The sequence below is a fragment of the Delphinapterus leucas genome, chromosome 2 (genome assembly GCF_059928025.1).
Source record: "Delphinapterus leucas isolate spDelLeu-1000000601 "Yukka" chromosome 2, BTC_Dleu_Yukka2, whole genome shotgun sequence".
Lineage (NCBI taxonomy): Eukaryota > Metazoa > Chordata > Mammalia > Artiodactyla > Monodontidae > Delphinapterus > Delphinapterus leucas.
The window spans coordinates 105,598,501-105,619,916 of NC_143130.1; the positions used below are offsets into that span (position 1 = coordinate 105,598,501).

At 50.2% G+C, this 21,416-nt stretch overlaps 2 protein-coding genes across 8 annotated transcripts in view; one reads left to right on the plus strand and one right to left on the minus strand.

Moving 5' to 3' along the window:
* Nucleotides 1-7,644, minus strand: part of ZNF219 (zinc finger protein 219) — an 8,887-nt gene extending 1,243 nt beyond the window's left edge. Inside the window, exons 1-4 of one of the 7 annotated variants that reach the window (XM_089905450.1) lie at nt 7,038-7,644; nt 836-1,988; nt 581-766; nt 99-230 (exon numbers count right to left, since the gene is read on the minus strand). In XM_089905450.1, coding sequence (XP_089761576.1) covers nt 99-230; nt 581-766; nt 836-1,988; nt 7,038-7,481 — 1,915 coding nt within the window. In that variant the 5' untranslated portion in view covers nt 7,482-7,644. Of the gene's footprint in view, nt 1-98; nt 231-580; nt 1,989-2,281; nt 6,594-7,037 lie in introns of those variants that run through there. The other 6 variants (XM_022587619.3, XM_089905457.1, XM_089905468.1 and 3 more) reach the window with 6 other exon arrangements.
* TMEM253 (transmembrane protein 253) overlaps nt 7,023-21,416 on the plus strand; it is a 50,207-nt gene continuing 35,813 nt past the window's right edge. The window contains exons 1-7 of the mRNA XM_089905914.1: nt 7,023-9,893; nt 10,225-10,335; nt 10,428-10,484; nt 10,912-11,022; nt 11,138-11,311; nt 11,635-12,407; nt 20,952-21,064. Of these exons, the coding sequence (XP_089762040.1) occupies nt 9,786-9,893; nt 10,225-10,335; nt 10,428-10,484; nt 10,912-11,022; nt 11,138-11,311; nt 11,635-11,715 (642 nt within the window). The 5' untranslated portion in view covers nt 7,023-9,785 and the 3' untranslated portion in view covers nt 11,716-12,407; nt 20,952-21,064. The remainder of the gene's footprint in view (nt 9,894-10,224; nt 10,336-10,427; nt 10,485-10,911; nt 11,023-11,137; nt 11,312-11,634; nt 12,408-20,951; nt 21,065-21,416) is intronic.

The following is a 21,416-nucleotide window of genomic DNA, read 5'->3' on the forward strand; positions in this document are numbered from 1 at the left end:
AAGGCTGCCGAATGTCATCTCCCGGCGTTTCCCATAGCCCTCTCACCCCCCTTCCTGCCCTCCAGTCCCCTCCCCACCCCGGAGGCTGCCCCCCTCACCTGTGTGCACTCGCAGGTGCACTTTGAGGTGATGCGCTGAGCGGAATGATTTTCCACAAAAGGGGCAGTCCTTGCCGCTGGCCCCCCGGCCCCCTTCAGGCCGGGCCCCTCCAACTAAGAGCCCATTCTCTTCTGCAATACACACATTAAAAGAAGTCAGAGGGACCATTTGCCCTAACCCTATTAGGGCCATGTGTCCCCATACCCACCCACAGGATTGCTTCCCCTCCCAGCCCGGAAGGAAACAGAATGTTTGCAGGAACCTAAGAGGTCTGATTTGCTGTGAGTGGACATGTACCCTCAAAAGGTTGTAAAGCCTCCAGGGTAGGAAAATTGAGAAATAAGAAAATTCTTAAAAATAAGAAATAAGAAACTGCTCTCCTGTCCCCTCCTTTTTAAAAAGGAGGGGACAGGAGGGCAGTGGTGGCGTCAGAGTGCGCCCAGGATGCCGAAATCCTCAGAGAAAGGAGACCCTTACGTACCCTGCGTGGCGCTGGACCTCGCCGGGGCCCCCGCAGCAGTCGCAGAGTTCCCTGGGCCCTCGCCTGGGCGTGGGGGCAGTGAAGCCAGAGGGCCCACCGCCCTGCTCCGGGCCCAGGTCTCTTCCTCTGCCTCCACCACCTCCTCTTCCTCGTCTGGCTCCTCCGCGCGGTGCCGGCGAGCCCGGCCTGGGAGAGCAGAGGGCAGTGGGCGGAAGCCTCCAAAGCTGCGGCCAGCCCCAGGCTCAGCGCCCTCACCATTGGGCCGGGCCTCGCCGGCTCGCAGACTCAGGTATCCCAGGAGGCTCGGAGGCTCACGGCGCTCAGCCGGGGTGGGCGCCGGGGCCAAGAGGAGCGCGGGGCCCAGAGGCTCATAGGCCAGCAGGCCCAGATCAGGAGGCTGGGGGGCCCGGGCAGGCCCAGAACCAGGCCCCGGGGCACGCAGTGGGCCCAGCTTGCTGGCGTGCACCTTCATGTGGTTCTTAAGGAACCAGGGCTCCTTGAAGCAGCGGCCACAAACAGGACATGCATGATCGAAGGAGGCCTTATGCTTGCGCATGTGGCCCTTGAGAAACCAGGACTGCGTAAAGCTCTGGCCACACACTTGACAGCGGAACTCCGGAGGCGCGGGGGGCTCCTCGGGAGCAGCAGGCGCGGAGACGGGGGTTGCCTCACGTTCAGGCTCCGGCTCGGGCTCAGGGACGGATCTGGGTTCAGGCTGGGGTGGAGGCTGAGGCTGGGGTGCAGCCGAGGTTGCCGCCAGGGGGCGCTCAGGAGCTCCGTGGGCCGTCAGGCTGTGGTGCAGCAGCTCCTCCTCCTGGCTGGAGCCGAAACTGCACAGGCCGCACTTCCAGGGCCTGTGCAGAATGTGCAGGTGGCGTTCGCGCTCCGCCGCGGTGCGAAACTTGCCTTTGCAGAAGGGGCAACGGAAGGCGGACGACGAAGGAGCCTGGGACCGCGCCAGGCCCTCAGTGGCCGGGGTGGCCTGCAGGCCCCCTGAGCTCCGGGGTCTCCCCAGCCGCGCTTCCCGCAGTAGCGCGCGCTCCTCCAACTCCAGCAACAGGCGCGCGGCGGGGCTTCGCGGGCGCTCAGGCTGGTGCGTGCGCAGGTGCGAGCGCAGCAGGGCCCGCTGCGCAGCACGGTGGCCGCAGTGCGGGCACTGGAAGGCCTGGGCGCCTGGGTGCGCCCGTAGGTGCAAAGCCAGGATAGAGTTGAAGCGGAAGCGCTTCCCGCATACAGGGCAGGGGAAGCGCCGTTCGCCTGTGCGACTCTCAGACCAGCCCACTGCTCCCATCCCCGGAGACCCGGCGCTTACGCCTGGCCCGTTGGAGTAGCGCTGCAGATCCAGTTCGCCGTCGAAGGCCGGTGGCGACGGCGCTAGGTGGCCGCCCGGGGCGCGGGGACGTGAGCCCTGTGGAGAAAGATGTGAGTAGAGCAAAAGGTGGAGAAGGGAGAGCTATGGGGAAAGCAAGGGCATGGAGAGCCAGAGGAACCCGAGGGAGGGTGGGTCAGGGCCTGAACCATGAACACCGGGTGCCCCTCCCACTCACCTTGGGGAGGCTGGGGGATGAATGGGAATTGAGCTGTTAGGACCACGAAAACAACTTCTGATAATGGGAGGCCAGACAGAGAGAGAAGGAGAGGTAGGGAGGGGAGGAAGTATAGTTGCAGGTACTCATAGGTTCAGGCCAGAGCTTCACTCACCTCCATGGACCCCCTTCACATTCTTTGGTTCTGAGGAGTGCAGGGAAGAGGAGGAGGAAAAGCTGCTAGTGAAGGCAACAGGTGCTGAAGAGCTAAAGCAAGAGAGACAGATTTGGAGGAAGAGGTGAGCCCTGATTTTCAGCAGTGGGAAGAGTCACCCCAAACTCCAGACTCTTAGCACTCTGAAACCTATCCCTTCTCCATCCTTCCATCCTGAGACAGGAGGGGGCTGCTGTCTTCAAAACTTGTACTTCGTTATTTGTCCACAAGTCTCCCTGATAACCCAGATTTCTTCCCCCAAATTATTCATATTAAATGCCTTGTCCAGAACAACCACTACCACCACCAAGTCGCCCCCCCCAACTTCCTCTCCACCCTCGTGGTGGAGAAGACCATCACAGTATACCCTTCTCTCATTTAGGTTGGGCTGTGCAGCTTGAAGAGCAAATGGGGTGGGCTTGCCATGCTCCCCAGTTATCCAAGTGGGACCAGTTGCTCTCAGACCGCTAACTGACCAGCCAGCCAACCATTCTTCCAGGCTCCATAGTTCTTCCTTCTGCCTTTACCCTGTCTTTCTGTCTTTCCCCCTCTTTCTTCCTCCCTCCGCCTGGATTCCTGATCCATTCATTTCCATTCATTACAGAGACTCATTCATGCATGGGAGAGAAACACCTCCCAGCAGCAGAGAGTCTGGAGACAGACAGAGGGGGAGGGGCATGAAGGGGGAGAGAGCCAGAGGGAGAGGGAATGGAGAGTTGGGGGAGGAGTGGAAGTTAAGGGGCGCTGCTGGCTTTGGGAAGGGGTTAAAAACTGCAAATACCGGATAGGATTCATCCCCTTGTTTCAAACCTTGGAGCCTGCAGTTTGATGGGGCATCTCAGCCCCTTTGTCCAGGGCTGTTCCAAAGCAGGCTTTCCTCCTCTCTGCAGGGGAGAGGCTCCCTCACACAAGAGGAGGATTACACAGGCTCTGAGCTCAAGAGGCTGGAGTGAGGGATGGGGGGCGGGGCTGGGCCATCTGCACAGATAGGGGCTCAGCACATACTCTGAGCTGGAAAGGGTTAAAGTTCTCCAGGCTAAAATTCTCTGGGCCTGGGATGTACAGAGCTCCAGTTCTGAGGATGAAGAGCAGTGAGAGGAAGAGGACTTGGTGGCCAGTGGGGGCGGGGGGGCAGAATCTCCTGATTCTAAGCTGCAGAGGAGGTTAGCATTAGGACTTAGAAGCAACCCCAGAATTAAGATTCATGGAAATAGGCCTAGGAGAATGGACCAGAAATCATCCAGTCTATCTTTCTTACTTATATACAGAATTGTATCTGGTCAAGGCTAGACAAATGTGGGCCTAACCTTTTTTTTTTTTTTTAATTGCCTGAGACAAAGAATATTTGAGATATAAAGAACTTCCTTACAATAGGCATTGTGAAACTGAAATCGGTTACTGAGAAAGAAAAGGACTCAGCATTACTTTGCTTAAGGATCTTTAATAGAAGAGAACTGAGCCAGGAGTCAGCCCTGCAACGAGAAAAGGCTCTGGAGATCCAAGGCTTCTTTAATTTTTGACATTTAGTAGATAGGATAAGACTCTATGAAGGGGCAGGTACCTGTTACATTTGGAATCTGCATTATGGGAATTTTATTAAGAGATTAATTAACAAAATGTCTTTGTCCAAGGATCAGTAAACAACCTCCAGCACCACTTTTAATATCTGTATTTCTGTAGCTCCAAATTAAGGCATCCACCCTCACTTTCTGGATCCTCCAAATAAGCCCCTTTACTGAGACCAAGAGCCTAGCCAAGTTCGCTGAGTAGTATAATGAAAGGTGAATTAGAGTACGACTGAGGGGTGCAAGACTACTGTGGGCCCAGTCAGACCATTAATAGCCCCTGCAATCCTCAGTAAATCACTTAACCTCCTGGTTTACTCATCTGTAAAATAAGAGGGTTGGACTAATTTATACTGATGGTCCCTTCCAGTTCAAAAGTTTTGTGGTTCTGAGTCACAGGACTCTTCTGGACCCCAGAGAGATGCTGAAACAAATGGTCATTCCTTCAGTACCATGGAGAGTGCAGTGGGCTACCAGAGGAGCCACTTTGGCCACCTCCGTACCATAGAGCAATGAAGTACTAGAGGGGCCACATTTGCCATTTTAGCACCACAGATAAGGCACTGAGAAAAGCCAGAGGATTTGTAAAAATTCCTATCTGGAAACCATAGAGGGGGGAAAAAAATAGTGGTACCAGAGGGATTATTTTGGCCTTTTGGATGTCACTGAAAATAGACAGATATAATAGAAAATAGATGTAACTAGAAGAATTTTAATTAGCTATAAGGAGTGTTCTGACAGTTACAGTTTGTACATCCTGGAATGAGTTACTGAGGCATCGTATTTGGGTCCATCACATTCTGTTGCTCTCCTGGGGATTCCCGGAACATCCTGGTGTACAGCCAATCTGGTATATTCAGAGGAAGCAGATGGTGGGGGAGGAGGGGGGAGGCTGGGAATACTGCATGGTCATAGCTGACTAACCTATGGGCACATACTCTGATTCTGAGAAGATTCTAGGGCCCCTAAAACTGCCTATGGGATAGTAAACAAAATACCTCACGGGAGGCTGACCTCATACCCAAGGCAAGTAGAGTAGGAATTGGGCAAAAGCTTCCTCCCCCAAAACAAAACAAAAACAAAAAACCTGCTTTGCACATAGCAGTTTCCAGGATGGAAATCCAGTGATATACAAGAAGGCCCAAATTGAAGCTGAATTCCCAAGAAGTGAAAGTTTCCCCAGAGGGTGGCCTCAAATCAACAAAACCACTGAGACCCTCCTAGGCCCAGTCAAGATCTCCTGAATCATCTCCTCACCAAATGGGGTCCCAAGAACCTGATCCCATGAGTTTTTCTCAATAGGAGAAAACACTGACAGAGCCCCAGATTTTATGAACTGACTTAGAACCTAGATTATGCATGTATTGCCTGTGGGCAATAGTCAGAGTTTTCTATAGTCAGGCCAACTTCTATAGTCAGGCCTAAACACCATCCATGAGACTTAGCCAGACAGTAGCACTGACCTACTTTCTACCCCCACTGGAAATCAAGGGTTATCTTACCCTTATTTGGGTTCTATAGGGATGCAGGGCCAGGGATAGGGATCCAAAATCTTTCAAAAGCAACAGGCCAATTCCTTTTATGTGCTAGGAGAGCTGGTGTGGACCATCAAACCTTACTGAGTAGGGAAGGATGGAAGGGTTGGTGAGAAGACTCTTAGAAACAACTGGGACAAGTACATAGAAGCATCTGCTGACTGGAGGACCATGAAGATTGTCCCTCAAGCTTTGTGGTTCAAAAGTTTTTAGGGTCAAAGTGTAAGGGGCAAGTGTTCAGGACTTGAAGTATATTTGTGACTAGGTCTCCGCCTCTGGTCATTTCTAATATTGTACTTGATGTTTTTCCCTCTGAGAATCCTTACACCTTCCAAGTCCCCTAACAATCGATTAACGCTGCACTAGGTGGAGTTAAAAGGAAAGGGAACTCCTTAGGTGGTCTAGAGTCAAGACCACCTTTATCACACAAACATGCCAGTAGTTCACCTTTATGGTCTCCTCTCCATGGCCCTCTGAACCTCATTGCTCAGGTGGCTCCCCCAAACTGACCCCACAGCATAGCTTGCCCACCTTTTAGATTGAGTTCTTGGGAAAGACTCCTTCCCTCCATCCTCACTGCCCTGAGCTGGGGTTACAGACCTCAGTCATGGGTTTCAAATGTACAGCATGAGGTGAGAGGAAGGTACACCTGCTCACCTACTGCCACCCCACCATGGAGAATCTTATCCCAGGGGCATGTCCCAACTTGACCCCTCTTCTGAAAGTTCTGGAACACCTGGATTTGGGGGAGGGGGCATGTAGCCAGCCCTAAGCCCCTTTAGCTGGAGCTGACCCTAGAAAGGTCAGAGTCTTGGCACCCATATGAACCTCAGTTCTCAGATTAGGGGGTGGGGAGTGGGTAGGAGAGCCTCTGGGAAAATCTCCCTCCCAGAAGTAGATTGGCAAGTAGGGCAAGACATTTCATCCTGTGCAAGAGGTTCTTCCAGCAGCACCCCAGACCCCTCCCGGGGAAGATAAACCAGAAGGATGATGGGGGGACAGGGTTGGGAGACTGGGAGGCCAGGGCTCAGCTACCCGGGCCGGGAGAACAAAAGCTGAGTTGCAGCCGCCTCCGCCGCTGCCGCCGGCCGAGCTCTTTGTGACACTTTGTTTGGGACGCAGAGAGGGAAGCACCCCCATCCTCTCCCCTCCCCCACCCCCCGCTCCCAGAGAGTTTGGGTCCCTTCCCCCTCCTCCATCAGCCCTACCTGGGCCGGGGGGCACTCATCCACTCTGGTTCCCAGCTCTGCCGCCCCGCACCCCCAGGCCCCTCGCGCCCTGCCTTCGGGCCCCTACAAAGACGCCCGCCCCCCCCCGCCCCCGCTGGCCTTTCCCCTTTGGTGTCCGCTTTCCCGGCTCCCCCACCTGCCCCCCCTCCCTCGAGGCCCCCCTAGCTCTCCAGGCTTCCGTGGCCGCCGCCCCCACCCCGCCCCCCCAGGAGCTCTGGGCGAAGTTTGCTTGGGGCCGAGCCGGCGCCCCTCCCCCGCCCCCGCCCCCTGCACCTGCTCCGAGCCGGGAGCGCGTAACGGCCCCCCCCTCCGGGAGGGGGGGGCGGGGGCCGGGGGCGGGGGCCGGGTGGCGGAGGGGGGGCCGGGAGTGGGGGGAGCGGCTACTCACGAGCCCCGGGCGGGCGGCGGCGGAGCGGGCGGCGGCGGCGGCGGCGGCGGGCGGCGGGCCGGCGGCGCGGGCGTCAGCGTTACGTGGGGCCGGGGGAGATGCGCCGGGCCCCGGCCCCCCCGCCCCCGGCCCGGCCCCCGCCCCCTCCCCGGTCCCCCGCCCCCGGCCCTGGCCCGCATTGTGTGCGGCGGGAGGCGGCCCGGCCATTAGCATGCGGGGGGCGGCGCGGCGGGGCTGGGAGCCGCGCGGGAGCGAGAGCGGGAGCGGGGCTCTGGCTCCGGGGACAGGGAGCTGGGGACCCCGGGAGCAGCGAGAGGCGGCCGCCAGGGGCGGGGTGCGGGCCGTTTGGAGACTGGGGGCGCTGTCGGAGGGAAGGAGGGAGGGAGCGGGGGTGGGGCGCACGGATGATTCCAACAGGAGACTGGAAGAGATTTGAAAGGTCATCTCGTCCTTCCCCCAGCCTCCAAGCGGACTGCCCCTCCCACCCTAAACCCGGACATACCAGGGAAGGAGCTGGCTCTGCCGCTCTTTCTGCCCCAACATGCACAGACTCGGGAAGTTCTTCCTGGGGTTTTATCTCAAAGCCTCTCCCTTACAATTTCTGTCTCTCTTTTGGGGGAGGAGGAGGGGCGATTATAGAGATAGTTAATGTCTGCCGTATAAGAAACATTGTTAAAGTTACTCTCCGGTCCTTTCTCTTCTTGATAAACAATTCCTACCCCTTCCTCTCGAATTCTATTTTTTCATTCCTTAAGTCACTTTAATGGCTCTTCAATACAACAAATATTTACTGAGTGTTTACTAAGTACCAGGCACCAATGCTCAGCGCCGTGGGGGATGTACACATGAGGGGAATGTAGTACCCTCTCTGGAGGAGATTGTAATCCAGACAGGGATACTTGTAAGTAGGATACTTAGATTTAATCAATATTTACCGAATGCCTGTTCACATATTTAATAGTATGTAATCTTTCTAATAACACTGTGAAATATAATTGGTCTGCATTTACAGGTAAGGGAAATGAGGCTAAAAGAGTCGCTTTCCACTGGCCTACCAGCTCAGGGATACTCAGCCCAACATCTCACATTCTATCAGGCCATTGCCACAAAATAAAATTAATGTACGTAAGGATCGAGGAGAGGGTAGATACACAACAGCTCTCAGGGTCCCTTTAAATGTGATTTCCGCTCCCCAGGAAAGAAGAGTGGGCACAGTGTTCCAGTGAGTGTTGGCCGAGCACTGAGCAGGGCAGAAGTGGCTTACAAAGGCCACTTGCCTCCCAGGACCCTGCCTCCTGGTACTAACTCCTGGGGGTCTTCTGGCTCAGTCGTCTTCTGTCATCAATAATAATAATAGCCACTAACATTTATTGAACATGTATGTGCCAGGTGCTGGACTGAGTTGGTTCATATGCATTTTCTCTTTTAATACTTAAGGCAATCTCTTGAGATTGGTATTCCCTTTATTGATAAGGAAACAGCGAGATTAAGTACCTTGCCCAAGGTCACCCAGGTAGATCTGGGCTTTGAACATAGGTCTCATTGCCCCCAGACCTCAGGCTTTGCACCAACATGGACTTTTCCTATTTTTGATGTACAGAATATATATTTGGGCTCACGTGATTCTGCTTATTGTATGAATAAATGACCCCAGCTTAGCTTCTGAATAAGCCCTGTAGTATATGAGGTACATCAGTATGACCTCATCAGCACCATTAATGGTTATTATACACCTAACCTGAGTCAACAACCCTTCACAGTCATATTATTATCCCCCTTTTAATCACTCAGTTTCAACAAACTGAGGTTCAAATTGGTAGAATAATGTATCCAAGGCCACACAGCTCGGAAAGTGGCAGAGCTTGCCTGGCTGCAAGGCAACTTCTGTCCCTCAAAAATATTAATTGTTGCAATAGTGTTCTTCCCGAGACTGACCATTTAAGGACCATCTTCTATACATGTCTAGCTGCAGGTTATCACTGAGTCAAAAGCAATCCCTACTATAAATAGAGCTCTCCATCCACTTAGTCAGTGTCCGATCCAGAGTAAATCCTTCAAGAAAGGAATGAGAGAGGAGAAACTGTCCAGAAAGTGAGAGACAGGAAGCCAGGTCTTGGCTGGTCTTGGGACAAATCTTCAAGCAGTAATGACGGGACTAATTCAGAGAGTAATGTGGGATTTCCCTAGGGAACAGCAAGTAATTTGAGGAGGAAGCCCCCTAAAAAAAGGAGAAAGATTAGATGGAAATGGGGGAGAAATTGGGGCCCAGGGTGGTAGTGTCCATGTATAAGGTGAGTGGATGAGGTGAGTGATCAGAAGAGGAACCCAGGATGGGCAGAGATGGGGTCAGTAGGAAACAGGAACAGAATGAGTTAGGGCTGGGTGTCTTGTGGAGTGAACTGAGGCTGATGTCTACCCAGCACCACTCCCTGGATCCTGAGGCCCTCATAGGGACCTTTGCCCCACCACACCCCAGCCCTGATAGCCTGTCTCTGCCAGGACAACTTTGTCTTCTGCTCTGAGCTACCAGGCCCTACCAGGAGCTCCAGGGCCAGCTGGGACCCATCCCTTTGGAGCAGCTGCTTCAGACTAGGTAAGTGTGAGGCCCTGAGCCTCAACTCCCTGGATATTGGAAGCAGGCAGAGGGGCAGCTGAAAGAGATGTTGCTGTATGTCCTGTCTCCTGATAGGTGCCATAATGAATTTTTCCCAGGCTAGGAAGCACTGAGCTCTAGTGGTCAAGGGAGCCATGGAGGAGAGAGCTGGTCAGCGAGAGCAAGACAGACCCAGCCTTCGTCTGGAAAAGCTACAGCACTGGGCCAGGCACAGGCAGAGTGGGCACCTCTTGGTGCTGGCGGTGAGGCCAGGCTGCCCCACCCCAACTTGTACCCCAGTTCAATTCCACCCATGTTTAGTGAGCACCTAGCATCTGTCTGAAACTGTGCTAGGCTCTGAGTGGGAGGAGGGTGGAGGAAACAGAATAAACAATGCAAGACCCTTAATCTCCAAGTAGCTTCCATCATGTGGGGAAAACACATAGTTAAGTAACTGAACTATGACATGAGGCAGAAAAAATTAAATGATATTCCCTTCTTTTATGGCTCTTGGTTGACTACTCTCCACCACTTGGGAGGAAGGAAGGGAATCCCTAACAGTTCTCCTTCAACTACCCTGCACCCGGCCTCCAGGTGAGCCAGCTATGGCTGGCAGTGGCTGTGGTGCCCTTTGCTATCTCAGTTGCCTGCCTGAACTCTGCTTGTCACATGGCCACAGCACTGCCACTTGGGCCTGGCGTACTGGTAAGAACTACCATACGGGAGGGTGGAAAGAAGGTCCTGGAGGCCCCTCCCTAATGGGCCAGAGCTCACCACTTGCCTTTCTCATCATTCAGGGTCTCCTCACTGGGATTGTAACCCTTGAGCTGCGCAGAGCACCCCGTCTCTGGAAGGTGAGAGGGGAAGAGAATGCAGTACTATTCTCCCACCCCCTAAAACACACACACACCTCAGCCCAGGAAGTGGATTTCTAACTGTTAACTGTGTTAGTTATCTGCCCGTGACTGGTCTAAAAGACTGAGGAGGGAAACAAGAAAGTTAGAGGGCTGATGGTCCCGTTTGGAGGTGGAAGAATAGGAGCTGTTTTTTTTTTTTTTTTTTTTGGGTTACGCGGGCCTCTCACTGTTGTGGCCTCTCCCGTTGCGGAGCACAGGCTCCGGACCACAAACCCGTGTCCCCTGCATCGGCAGGCGGACTCTCAACGACTGCGCCACCAGGGAAGCCCAGGAGCTGAGTTTTGTTTTCAGCTAGGCTACAGGTGGGGCTTGGGGTTGCAGTGAGTCCCCTAGGCTGGGCAGGGCTGAATTAACTCACTGGCAGGTGCACGCCATGATGCTATTCAACACCTTCAATCTGATCTTGGGCTTCATCGCGTTGGCGGTCGAAGTGGTGAAGACAGCCTTGATGTCTGCCCCAACTGTCCCCTCCCAGGTACAAGTGAATAAAGGAGAATGTGGGGGGATGAGGAAGCCAGAGGAGGGGAAAGGGCAGGGGCAAATAGGTGCAGGGTCCCCTGCAGCACACCCTCAGCCCTATCTACCTACAGCTAGCCGGCTTGCTGGTGCTGGAGCTCAGTGCTGAGGCCTTCACCCTAGGCGGAGTGCTGGTCTCAGCATACTCCCTGTTCCTGCTGAGCCAGAGGAAGCCAGGATGCTGCTGGAGCCAGAATCTGCACTACCAGGAGCTGCAGGAGGTACTGAGGGCAGGGAGGAAGCAGCTAGCTAGCAGTTCATTTTTTCACTGGCTATCCTGGTCGATGGTACTTAAGGGAAAACAATGGGGCAGCCCGGAGAGGAAGGGGTCCTAAACTGAAACTGGTTGGTTTTCTGGCTTTGGACATTTCTCCCCTAGTGGTGGGTAAGAGTGAATCGGGTATCTAAATGGGGCTAAAAATGTGGGAGAGCATTAGAAATCTGCGTAAATATTGGAAGGGCTATGGGAACACGAGAAAAAAAAAATGCGAGAGGAGGAAGCTGCATCTGTCTGGGATTCCTCATTTCTCACCCTTATAGTTTGCTTGCTTCACACCTGTCTGGTTTTCAGGGTCTCTCAGAATTAGAGGAAGTTCCTGATTTGGAGACTGGTCCCACGGTGGCTAGCAGAGCAAACAGAACAAATGAGTGAGCTGGCAAGAGGAAGCAGACAGGTGTTGCTTTCCTACCCGGCGGGGGCATTCTCCAGACCCTCGTGCACCCCATCCCACCGAACTCAAACTAGATGGAGTCCCCTGAGACCTACTTGAAGTCTTGTGGAGTGCCTTCAATCTTCACTCACACTAGGCCCCTTTCTTTTTCCTCCCCTGCTGCGGAAAGCAATACCTAGACCGAGTTTTAAACCACCTCACCGCCCTGAAAATCTGCCCGCCTGCAGGATATCCTTAAACCAACTTTCAGCTAGACCCATTTTCTCCCTTCTATCCTCACCCTCCTTCCCCACTGCCTCCCCATCCTGCTTCACATATGCCTCATCTCACTGTTTCCAAGATTTCCACCTTTCACAATCCCATCCACTAAAAACCCGTACACGCCCACTCTCTGAAATCAATTCACAACGGGTGCTTTCGTTCTCTCGCTTCGATCCGGTTCCTTTCTACTCTAGCGGAGACTACAAATCCCAGGATGCCCAGCTACCCTGTGGCCCGCTGGGAAATAAAGAACCTTCCCTCCGCGGTAGGGGCGCTGTGCATCGGCTAAGTGACGCGAAACCCTGGAAGTCGGGGCTTAGCTGAGAGTTTCTTCGGACGCGACCACTGGCCCAGCGTGCAGGGAGGAGCCGGACGGGCTATGCTACGCGGGGGCGCAACCACCCCAACCTCGGTAACGGAGAGCTGATTGTGGGTCTACATTCCTACATCCGGCAGCTTCGGAGACGGGCAGGGGCTGAGGGCTGGCCGTCGGCAGAGCTAGGGTTTCCCAGATGCTGTCGCCGTGCCCCCTCCCACAGTGCCCAGGTGCAAAGTCCTGAGACTTGGAGCGCGCGCGAGAAAGGGGTTGGAGATGATGAGTCAGAAGCCCAGAGCACTTCTCATCCCCCTCCCCCGGGGCCTACGCGCCTGAGGAGGACGGACTGGCTGGGCAGACGGGTGGACTGGGCAGGAAGAGGGAGGGACACGGCGACCCGACCTAAGGTTTCCCGCCTCTTGCGAGCACGCCGGTGTAAGGAGCCCGCGTTGCCGCCACCCTTTCTCTCCAAGGTGGGAGCGGGACTGCGCAGGCTCAGCCTCTCGGCAGCCCAGCCGACCTTTGATCCCAGCTGCGGGGCGGTTGCTGAAGTTCTGGTTTTGCTCAAACCCCACCGTTTATGATCTTTGCAAGTGTGCAAGGATGGCAGGCTCAGGTGGGCTTGAGAAAAGCCCAGGAAAACGGGGGCACCCTGTAGCACCAGCCCGACAGCTTACTAGCGGCTAGAAAAACTAGAAGTTGACCAGAGCTGCAGTACTAAGAGAACTCACCCCAAATTCACATAGTGCCCAGGATGGGTGTGCGCCTCACACTCATTTTTGTTCCCACTTGAGAAGGCTTCTTTCCCTAGAGAATGCTGCTTCTCCGGGCTTAGCCAAGCCCAGGCACCAGTGAGGAAAGAGCGCAGCCTGGCTGCGTTGCCCTGACATTGCAGTGGCGCCAGCGGCAGCTCCTTTCTGTTTGCGACACCTTGGGTAATAGTCGCCCTATGACAAGATTGTGTGACCATTAGTGGGTGGGGACAGTTCTGGGATTAGGCTCTGGAATGGTGAAAACAAGATCTGGGCCTCCCCCTTCTCCTCCTCCCAGTCTAAATGCCAGAATAATGGCGAGCTCATCTGTGAAGGACTCAAAATGCTTTCTTCAAAATCAGAAGGTGGTGGTAGCTGAGGAAGCTGGGGGTAAAAATCAATTCATTCTCACTGTCTTCCACTTAGGAGCAACAGCTTTTAGTGATATGATCAGATGTCTAGAAATTGCATTTTAGTTCTTGGAGAAGTTCAGTCACCATGCAGATGAACCTTGTATCAGGTTAGGCTAGGTTATGCTGTGGTAAAAATGCCAAAATCTCAGTGGCCTAAAACTGCAAACGTAGCTCTCACACTACATGTCTAGGGTAGTCTGGCAGTCTGCTCTGCTCCTTGTAGGTGATTCAGGTAACCAAGCCCATGGAGTGCCACCATTTTGAGATCCTATCATGTAACCATGAGACTAATACCCCCTATCCCCACCCCCTTCCCCAGTTGTGAAGTAAGCATGAAGAATTGTTCGTGGGCTCTTAAATGCTTCTGCCTCAAAGGGATACATATCACTTCCACACACACTTCATGGGCCAAAGCAAGTCATGTAGTCGCACGCAATTTCAGGATGGTTAGAAGGGCAATCTCTTCATATGCCTGGGAGGGGAGTAGAAATACTTCATTAAAAGAAGGGGAGGTAGTAATTTGCAATGATTCTTGAACAGCTTAGCAGTTGAAATTCATCCATTCCAGCAGTTATGCCCATATCTACTTCTTTGGTTTTGTTCCATGAACCACTAAAATGAAGTTCTTTTTTTTTTTTAATTAATTAATTTATTTTTGTTTGCGTTAGGTCTTTGTTGCTACGTGGGGGGTTTTTTCTAGCTGGGGTGAGCGAGGGCTACTCTTTGTTGTGGTGCACGGGCTTCTCATTGCAGTGGCTTCTCTTGTTGCAGAGCACGGGCTCTAGGCGCACGGGCTTCAGTAGTTGTGGCACGTGGGCTCTAGAGTGCAGGCTCAGTAGTTGAGGCACACGGGCTTAGTTGCTCTGCAGCATGTGGGATCTTCCCGGACCAGGGCTCGAACCCGTTTCCCCTGCATTGGCAGGCGGATTTTTAACCACTGCGCTACCAGGGAAGCCCCTAAAATGAAGTTCTAAATAGAAATTTTCCTCCCAGAATAATAATGGGAGTCAGGAAATCTAGACTCTGTTTTGATGTGTAAATTTGGGCAAGTCAGACCTCTCTGAACTACATTTTGCTTAAATGGAGATTATAATATTTACTCTCTCTACCTTACTGGAGTACCAAGGCTCAAATAAAATCACACATGAAAAAATACTTTAAAACTATAAAGCACTTCAGAGGTTGAAAGTAAATTGCCTATAGGGACAAGAAGTGGTGTAAATGAGTGAAGCAGATTAGGTATGAGTTAATAGGGCGTGGTGGGAACTATGGCAAACTAGAGAGCCCACATTCTGTTTAAAGACTAACTGCACTCATCTCTACCCTATTGCCATGTGGGACTGTGGGCTTGGTATTGCCATTGTTCCAATTTTCCTATAAAAGTCAGAAATTCTGACTTTTTAAATGTGAAATCTTCTGATTTTAAAATGTTGATAACTGATTTTTTAAAAATTGAGGACCAGATTTGGCCTATAGTCCTTCAGTTATTGTCTCTCCATTATACAAACATAGGTAGAAATTCAGGTTTTAGATATGCAGTATGGTTCTTGTAGGCCCTTGAGGCCTGTTCTGAAATTCAAGAGTCTTGGAGAGACTTAACATTAGGTTCTTAAAACCTTTTTTTTATCATATCCCTCTCATATTGGTTCTCAGGGAGGGGGCATTTTGCCCCCAGGGGTTATTTGGTAGTTTTTGGTAGTGACAGCTTTGGGGGGGAGGAGGAATATATAACCAAAGGAGCATTAGGTGATAAGTTGGAAGATCAGAGATTTAGCCCCAGTACTACTGATCCCCCTTTCCTGTGCATTATCCTCTGCCAACTGCAAGTGAAGACTGTGAGACTTGGCCTGTGGGCCTCATTATGCCCACCCCCCATCCCACCCAACACTGCCTATTGCCAGAGTCCCTAGCTGCTCCGTGAAAGCATTCTGCTTTGCTGCAATGCTGCCCAGCAACCTCTGTATCTACCCCTTCATCAGTTTGGCAGCCTCTGTGAAAGTCACTGGTATTTTACTTGAATTGCTGCCCATTGGAACTTCACAAAAAGAAGTGACTGTGACAAGGTTCCTGCTGACGTCAGTTTTTAAAGGCCTTGACCCCTATCCGTGCTTTAAGCATTGGAGAAATATGTGGCTTCATATGCAGCTGAATTCTGTGGTGGTTGGGAAATTCTCCATGTTGATGAATTTTACCCTCATTTCTTTGAAATTCAGTAATGCATTCTGGCCTCGAATACATGATTATAGACAAGTGACCTTTCCGCAATGAAATATCTGCTTTTGCAGATGGTTCAGGTTTTGTGTCCTGGGCTGCGTCCTCTGCTGCCATCTCGTGGCCTCTTTGCTGCCCCGGTCGAGGTCTCACAAAGGGCCTTCCCGCAAGGTAATGGCGTGTGTCATCGGCTTAGTTGGAGGAGCCTCTGCTCATTGCGGGGCGTGCTCCCAAATCCCTCCCCTGCTGTGAATCCACCTGGGCAGCCACACATGCCGCTTGGTGCGTCTCGAGTAGGCTGGAGGCGCAGGGCCCTTCCGGGTCATTCTCAGCCCCTTGGGCCTCTATGTGTTATGCAATCCTGGACTCCAGCCACGAAATCAGTAAACTCAACTACCCAGGAGTAATCGGAGCTGACCTCGCCTGCTTGGCCTGATGAATGCCCCGCAGCCTCTCGCCACTCGCCATCCCGGGCTGGGATATTCTTTATCTTAGTGAAAAGAGATGATTACCCCGTCAGGTTTCTGGATTTCGTTTTCTTGTCTAGGCCCATTTTGGGTTGCTTTGTGTACATGCGCTTCATTCTTGACTTGCCCAGCGGTGCTGCCTCAATTTCGATGTTTGATTGCTGGATTGAGCAGGACGGTGGCAATGTGTCACTGTTAGGCAGCGTCTCCTATAAATATGACAGGATCTGAGCACTGTAGTGATCAGAGGTCCATCTCCAGGGCACAGGGAATCTAGGAGACTGCCCTAGTAGCTGGGTTACTGGTGACTGAGCAGTGAGTGACTCATGCAGGAGGAAAGGCAGGAAAATTTTATTTGGTGCTAATTTTTTTTCATTATAATAATGTGTTTAAAACCTTCCAATTGTTAAAGTAAACGTGTAGAACTGTCCCTTAGTTGTTAACCCCACCTGTATGCTTTACACATGTTTGGCTTCTTCTGGAGAGCCCTGACTCTACCAGGCCCCCCTTATCCCTAACCCCAGAATTGGAGGAGGAAGGGGAAGAGGAAGAGGAAGGAAGAGAGGAGGAGGAGGGGGAGGAGAAACCGCTGCCTTTAGTGTTTGTTTTAATCTGCTTTTCCCTGTATAAAAATTCGGGGTGGGGGGGGCGGGGCTTCCCTGGTGGCGCAGCGGTTGAGAGTCCGCCTGCCGATGCAGGAGACACGGGTTCGTGCCCCGCTCCGGGAAGATCCCACATGCCGCAGAGCGGCTGGGCCCGTGAGCCATGGCCGCTGAGCCTGCGCGTCCGGAGCCTGTGCTCCGCAACGGGAGAGGCCACAACAGTGAGAGGCCCGTGTACCGCAAAAAAAAAAAAAAAAAAAATTCAGGGGGGCGGGCCTCCTTGTATGGCCTCCGCCATTTCTTAGGCTACTAAAACTGGTGTGCATAGCCGCTCTTTAAAATTCAGATGCCACTTACTTAATGAGAGTTGTCTTCTGTTTCTCTTGTTTTTCCTTCTTTGCATACATTTTTTCAGCCATATTTATATTTTGTGTTGCATGTTATTCTTGATTCTACTTATCATCTGAATCTCTGGTTTATTTTTCTTATCAGAAACTTTTCCTGTGTTCTGTCCAGAGGGAATGAGTCGTCTTTGTTGATTCTTGTTTGTTTTTCCTTGCCTTTATAAAGTTTTCTTGTTTATAATATTTTTCCACAAGTCCAAGCTCCCCAGATATGATTTAATTTGTTTTGCTTCTTAATAATTATGTGCTCACTTTATACTGAAGATGCTCGCTTTATAAGGAAAATGCTTTGCACCCACTCTTATGCTTTAGGTAAAGTGAGAGGACTCAAAGTCATGGCATAAGAGAAACAGGATTGATGTCTTTGTAAATCTCAAAAATAATTATGAGGAAGAGAAGCTGTTCTTTGTGAACCTAAGAAGTGAAGCTGGATCCAATGGTTATGTATTATAGACAGGCCAGTTTTAGACCAAAAAAGAGAAACTGAACACCTTTCAAAAGATGAGCTGCTTTGAAGTTAGGCTGTCAACCTCTGGGTCTGTTTGAGGTGTTTTGTGCAATGCGCTTCTGCACAGATAGGTTGTTGAAGCAAGTTTTCAAATATCACTTGAATGGTTGGAATAGATAACCTTTAATTTCTCCTCCAACACTAAGATTTGGTTTCTCAGCAGTGGTGGTGTTTTTTTAGTAGACCCATCCATACTCTCTAATCTGAATGACCGGTGCTGGGCGAAAGTGTAAAGTATTCCTCTAGTCCCTAGAACAGAGTTTATCAACTGTGGCACTACTGACATTTGGGTCAGATAATTCTTTGTTGTGGAAGGCTGTCCCTTGCATTGTAGGATGTTTAGCAGCATCCCTGGCTTCTAACCACTAAATAAATACCAGTAGCACTCCTCCCCTTAAATGTGACAACTAAAAATCTCTCCAGACATTGCCAAATATCCCGTGGGGAGCAAAAGTGCCCCCCCATAGGGCATGAAAACCAATGCCCTAGAGAGATATGATCAGAAAGATTTCAAGAACTTAGTGTTTAACTTCTCCAAGATTCTTATATTTAAAAAGAACATACAAAGACCTGCAAGAACCATGTTGCACACTCAAAACCTTAAATCTTCTCTTTGTGCCCCCATTCTCCCTTCTGGATTTTCCGTCATTTTTTTTTAAAATAAATTTATTTATTTTTTGTTTATTTATTTTTGGCTGCATTGGGTCTACATTGCTGCACACAGGCTTTCTCTAGTTGCGGCGAGCGGGGGCTACTCTTCGTTGTGGTGTGCAGGCTCCTCATTGTGGTGGCTTCTCTTGTTGCAGAGCATGGGCTCTAGGCACGCGGGCTCGGTAGTTGTGGTGCACGGGCTTAGTTACCCCGCGGCATGTGGGATCTTCCCAGGCCAGGGATCGAACCCGTGTCCCCTGCATTGGCAGGCGGATGCTTAACTGCTGCACTACCAGGGAAGCCCCTGAATTTTCCATCTTAACTGGTGTTATCACTTGGTCATATAAGCTGAATGCTAAACTCTTCTTCATTTCCTGTAGCCAAATGCTCACCACACTCTATAGATTTTCTTCCTGCTCTTGAATCAGTCTTCTCCTCATCACCACCATCCTTGCCCTAGTTCAGGCCCCCACCACTTGTCACCTACTACAGAAAAAGCTTCCTAAATAGTTTCTGTGCTTCCAGGATCATCCTCCTGGAGGATCTTACACATAGCCACATAAACATGACCACATAGCTTCCCTGCTTAAAAGCTCTTCAGTCATCTCCGTCCTAGAAGATCAGCTCCAAGCTTTTTTAAATGGTGCAATGATCCCTGTGATCTGGCCCCCGCCTTTGCAGTGTCATCTCCACATGCCCTCCCTTGCACTATACTCTTCAGTGACAGCAATCTGAGGAAGGTGGCATTGGTGTGCAGCCTTAAAATCTTGTTTTAATTATTAGTTAATATGTATGAGAAACACTTCCACCCCATCTTTGAGCTTTACCCTCTCCCTCTTTTTTTTTTTCTTTCTGATTAGCCCAAGGATGATGATGATGACAGCAATGACTCAGTGATGGGCGGGGTGGGGGTCAGGGCTGTTTGTTGCTCACATTAATAAGAAGTCAGAACAATTAAAATACCAGTGATAAGTCAAAGCCATGTCATGTCAAAATAGCTACGTCAAAACATCTCACTTTGGCACATATGTTTCTTTCTTTCTTTTTTTTTTTTGGACCTTTAGTAATTTTTATTATTGCAATTACAAATAATGCTGCATTGAACATTCCTATACATGCATCTTTTCATACATTCATAGTATTATCAGCAGGTTCAATTCCTAGAAGTAGAATTCTTGGGTCAATGGCACATATGTTTCTTACTTCTATGCCTTATTCAAGCTGTTGTAACTAGTCCTAACCCCATATTGCTAACTGGTACTGTTTCTTTAAGACTCAGCTTAGTCTTCACCTACTTTGGGAAGCTTCCCTGACCTCTCCCATCACCACCAAGACTGTACTCTTACAGTGCTCTACACACAGTTCTATACGTATTGTGAAGAGGATCAGAATGCACCACCCCAAAATGTGCCACATTGGCATGGGGATTGTTTTTATTGGAAGACAAATAAGAAGCAGTAAACTCAGAAAATGCTCTCTGCCTTCCCCCTATCTGAGTAAAAATGGGATGTAAATTTCCCTTTGTGAAGGTCTTCCCCGCCCTCTCTCATAGCAGGAGGAAGAAAAACAACTATTACACTGCAGACAGAGAGTCAGCACCATGAATGGGTCTATACAAACAAACCTTACTAAAATCACACTTACCTTCCATCACTTTCCCCTATATACTTACTTTCCTGCAATCTATGACCCCTAGGAGCCCAAAATGCTATTCCTTTGTCTTGTCACTTCTCCTCAATTTCTCACCCTTTGTTAAAATGGTATATAGGACTTTGCTGGTAGCACAGTGGCTAACACTCCGCCTGCCAATGCAGGGGACACGGGTTTGAGCCCTGGTCCCGGAAGATACCGCATGCTGCAGAGCAACTAAGCCCGTGAGCCACAACTACTGAGCCTGCGTGCCACAAGTACTGAAGCTTGAGCACCTAGAGCCCATGCTCTTCAACAAGAGAAGCCACTGCAATGAGAAGCCCGCACACTGCAATGAAGAGTAGCCCATGCGCAGCAATGAAGACCCAATGCAAAAAAAAAAAAGTTATATAATACCCTGTGTCTAATCACCCCCGAGACTTCATTTCTTTTCTGTGAAGATCCTCTGTATACATAAAAATTGAAATATTAACATCAAGTGAAATGTGTATGCCTTTTCTCCTGTTAATTTGCCTTTTGTCAATTTAATTTGCAAGCACCAGCTACTAAACCAAAGAGGGTAGAGAAAAGTTTTTCCTTCCCCTACAATTGAAATTATCATTTATGTGCCCACCTTTGAAGAGAGAACCGTGTTTTATTCATCTTTATAACCCCAGAACATAGCTAAGTGAATGGCATAAGGAGACATTCAATACATGTTTACTGAATGAATGAATAAATTAAATCAGAAGGAGTCTTAGAAGGCATTCTACTCAACACAGAAACTCCTGTGCAACATTCTGATAGTCATTCAGTCTCTGCTAAAACATTAACAGTAATGGTGCTACTAGAGAAAATTACTCAAACATGGCAGCTGGTGCCACAAAAAATTCATGATCTCAAACTGCAACTAGATCCTAAAGGGAACCCCATAATACTACTATTGGCAGTTCTAAATTTCCACAGCTTCTACTTTAAGTTTTTTGTATTGTTTTATTTTCAGTAGTTATTCTAAAGTGCATCTGGAAGAATAAACAAATGATAATGAAAGAAAAGGAAGGAAGGAAGGAAGGGAGAAAGAAGGAAGAACGGGCTTCTAACAAGAAGAGTAATAAGGTGAGACTTGGTCTATCAGTTATTAATGTGTATTATAAAGATGAAAAATTAAAACATTATGGTATTGACATCAGAATAGACAGATAGATGAATGGAATAGAATAGAGTCAAAAAAAGAGCTCAAGTATATACAAAGATTTAATATATTTTAGTAGCACTATTTCTTATCTGTCAGTTAATCATAAACTAATTTTTTTCAATAAGTGATGTTGGAATAACTGCATAACTATTTGCACTAAGTTACACTTCTATCATACTCCATGCACCAAAATAAATTCTAGACTTAAATGGAAAAAATCAAAACCATAAAAATATGAGAAGAAATATAGGTAATTATATAACCTGGGGCAGA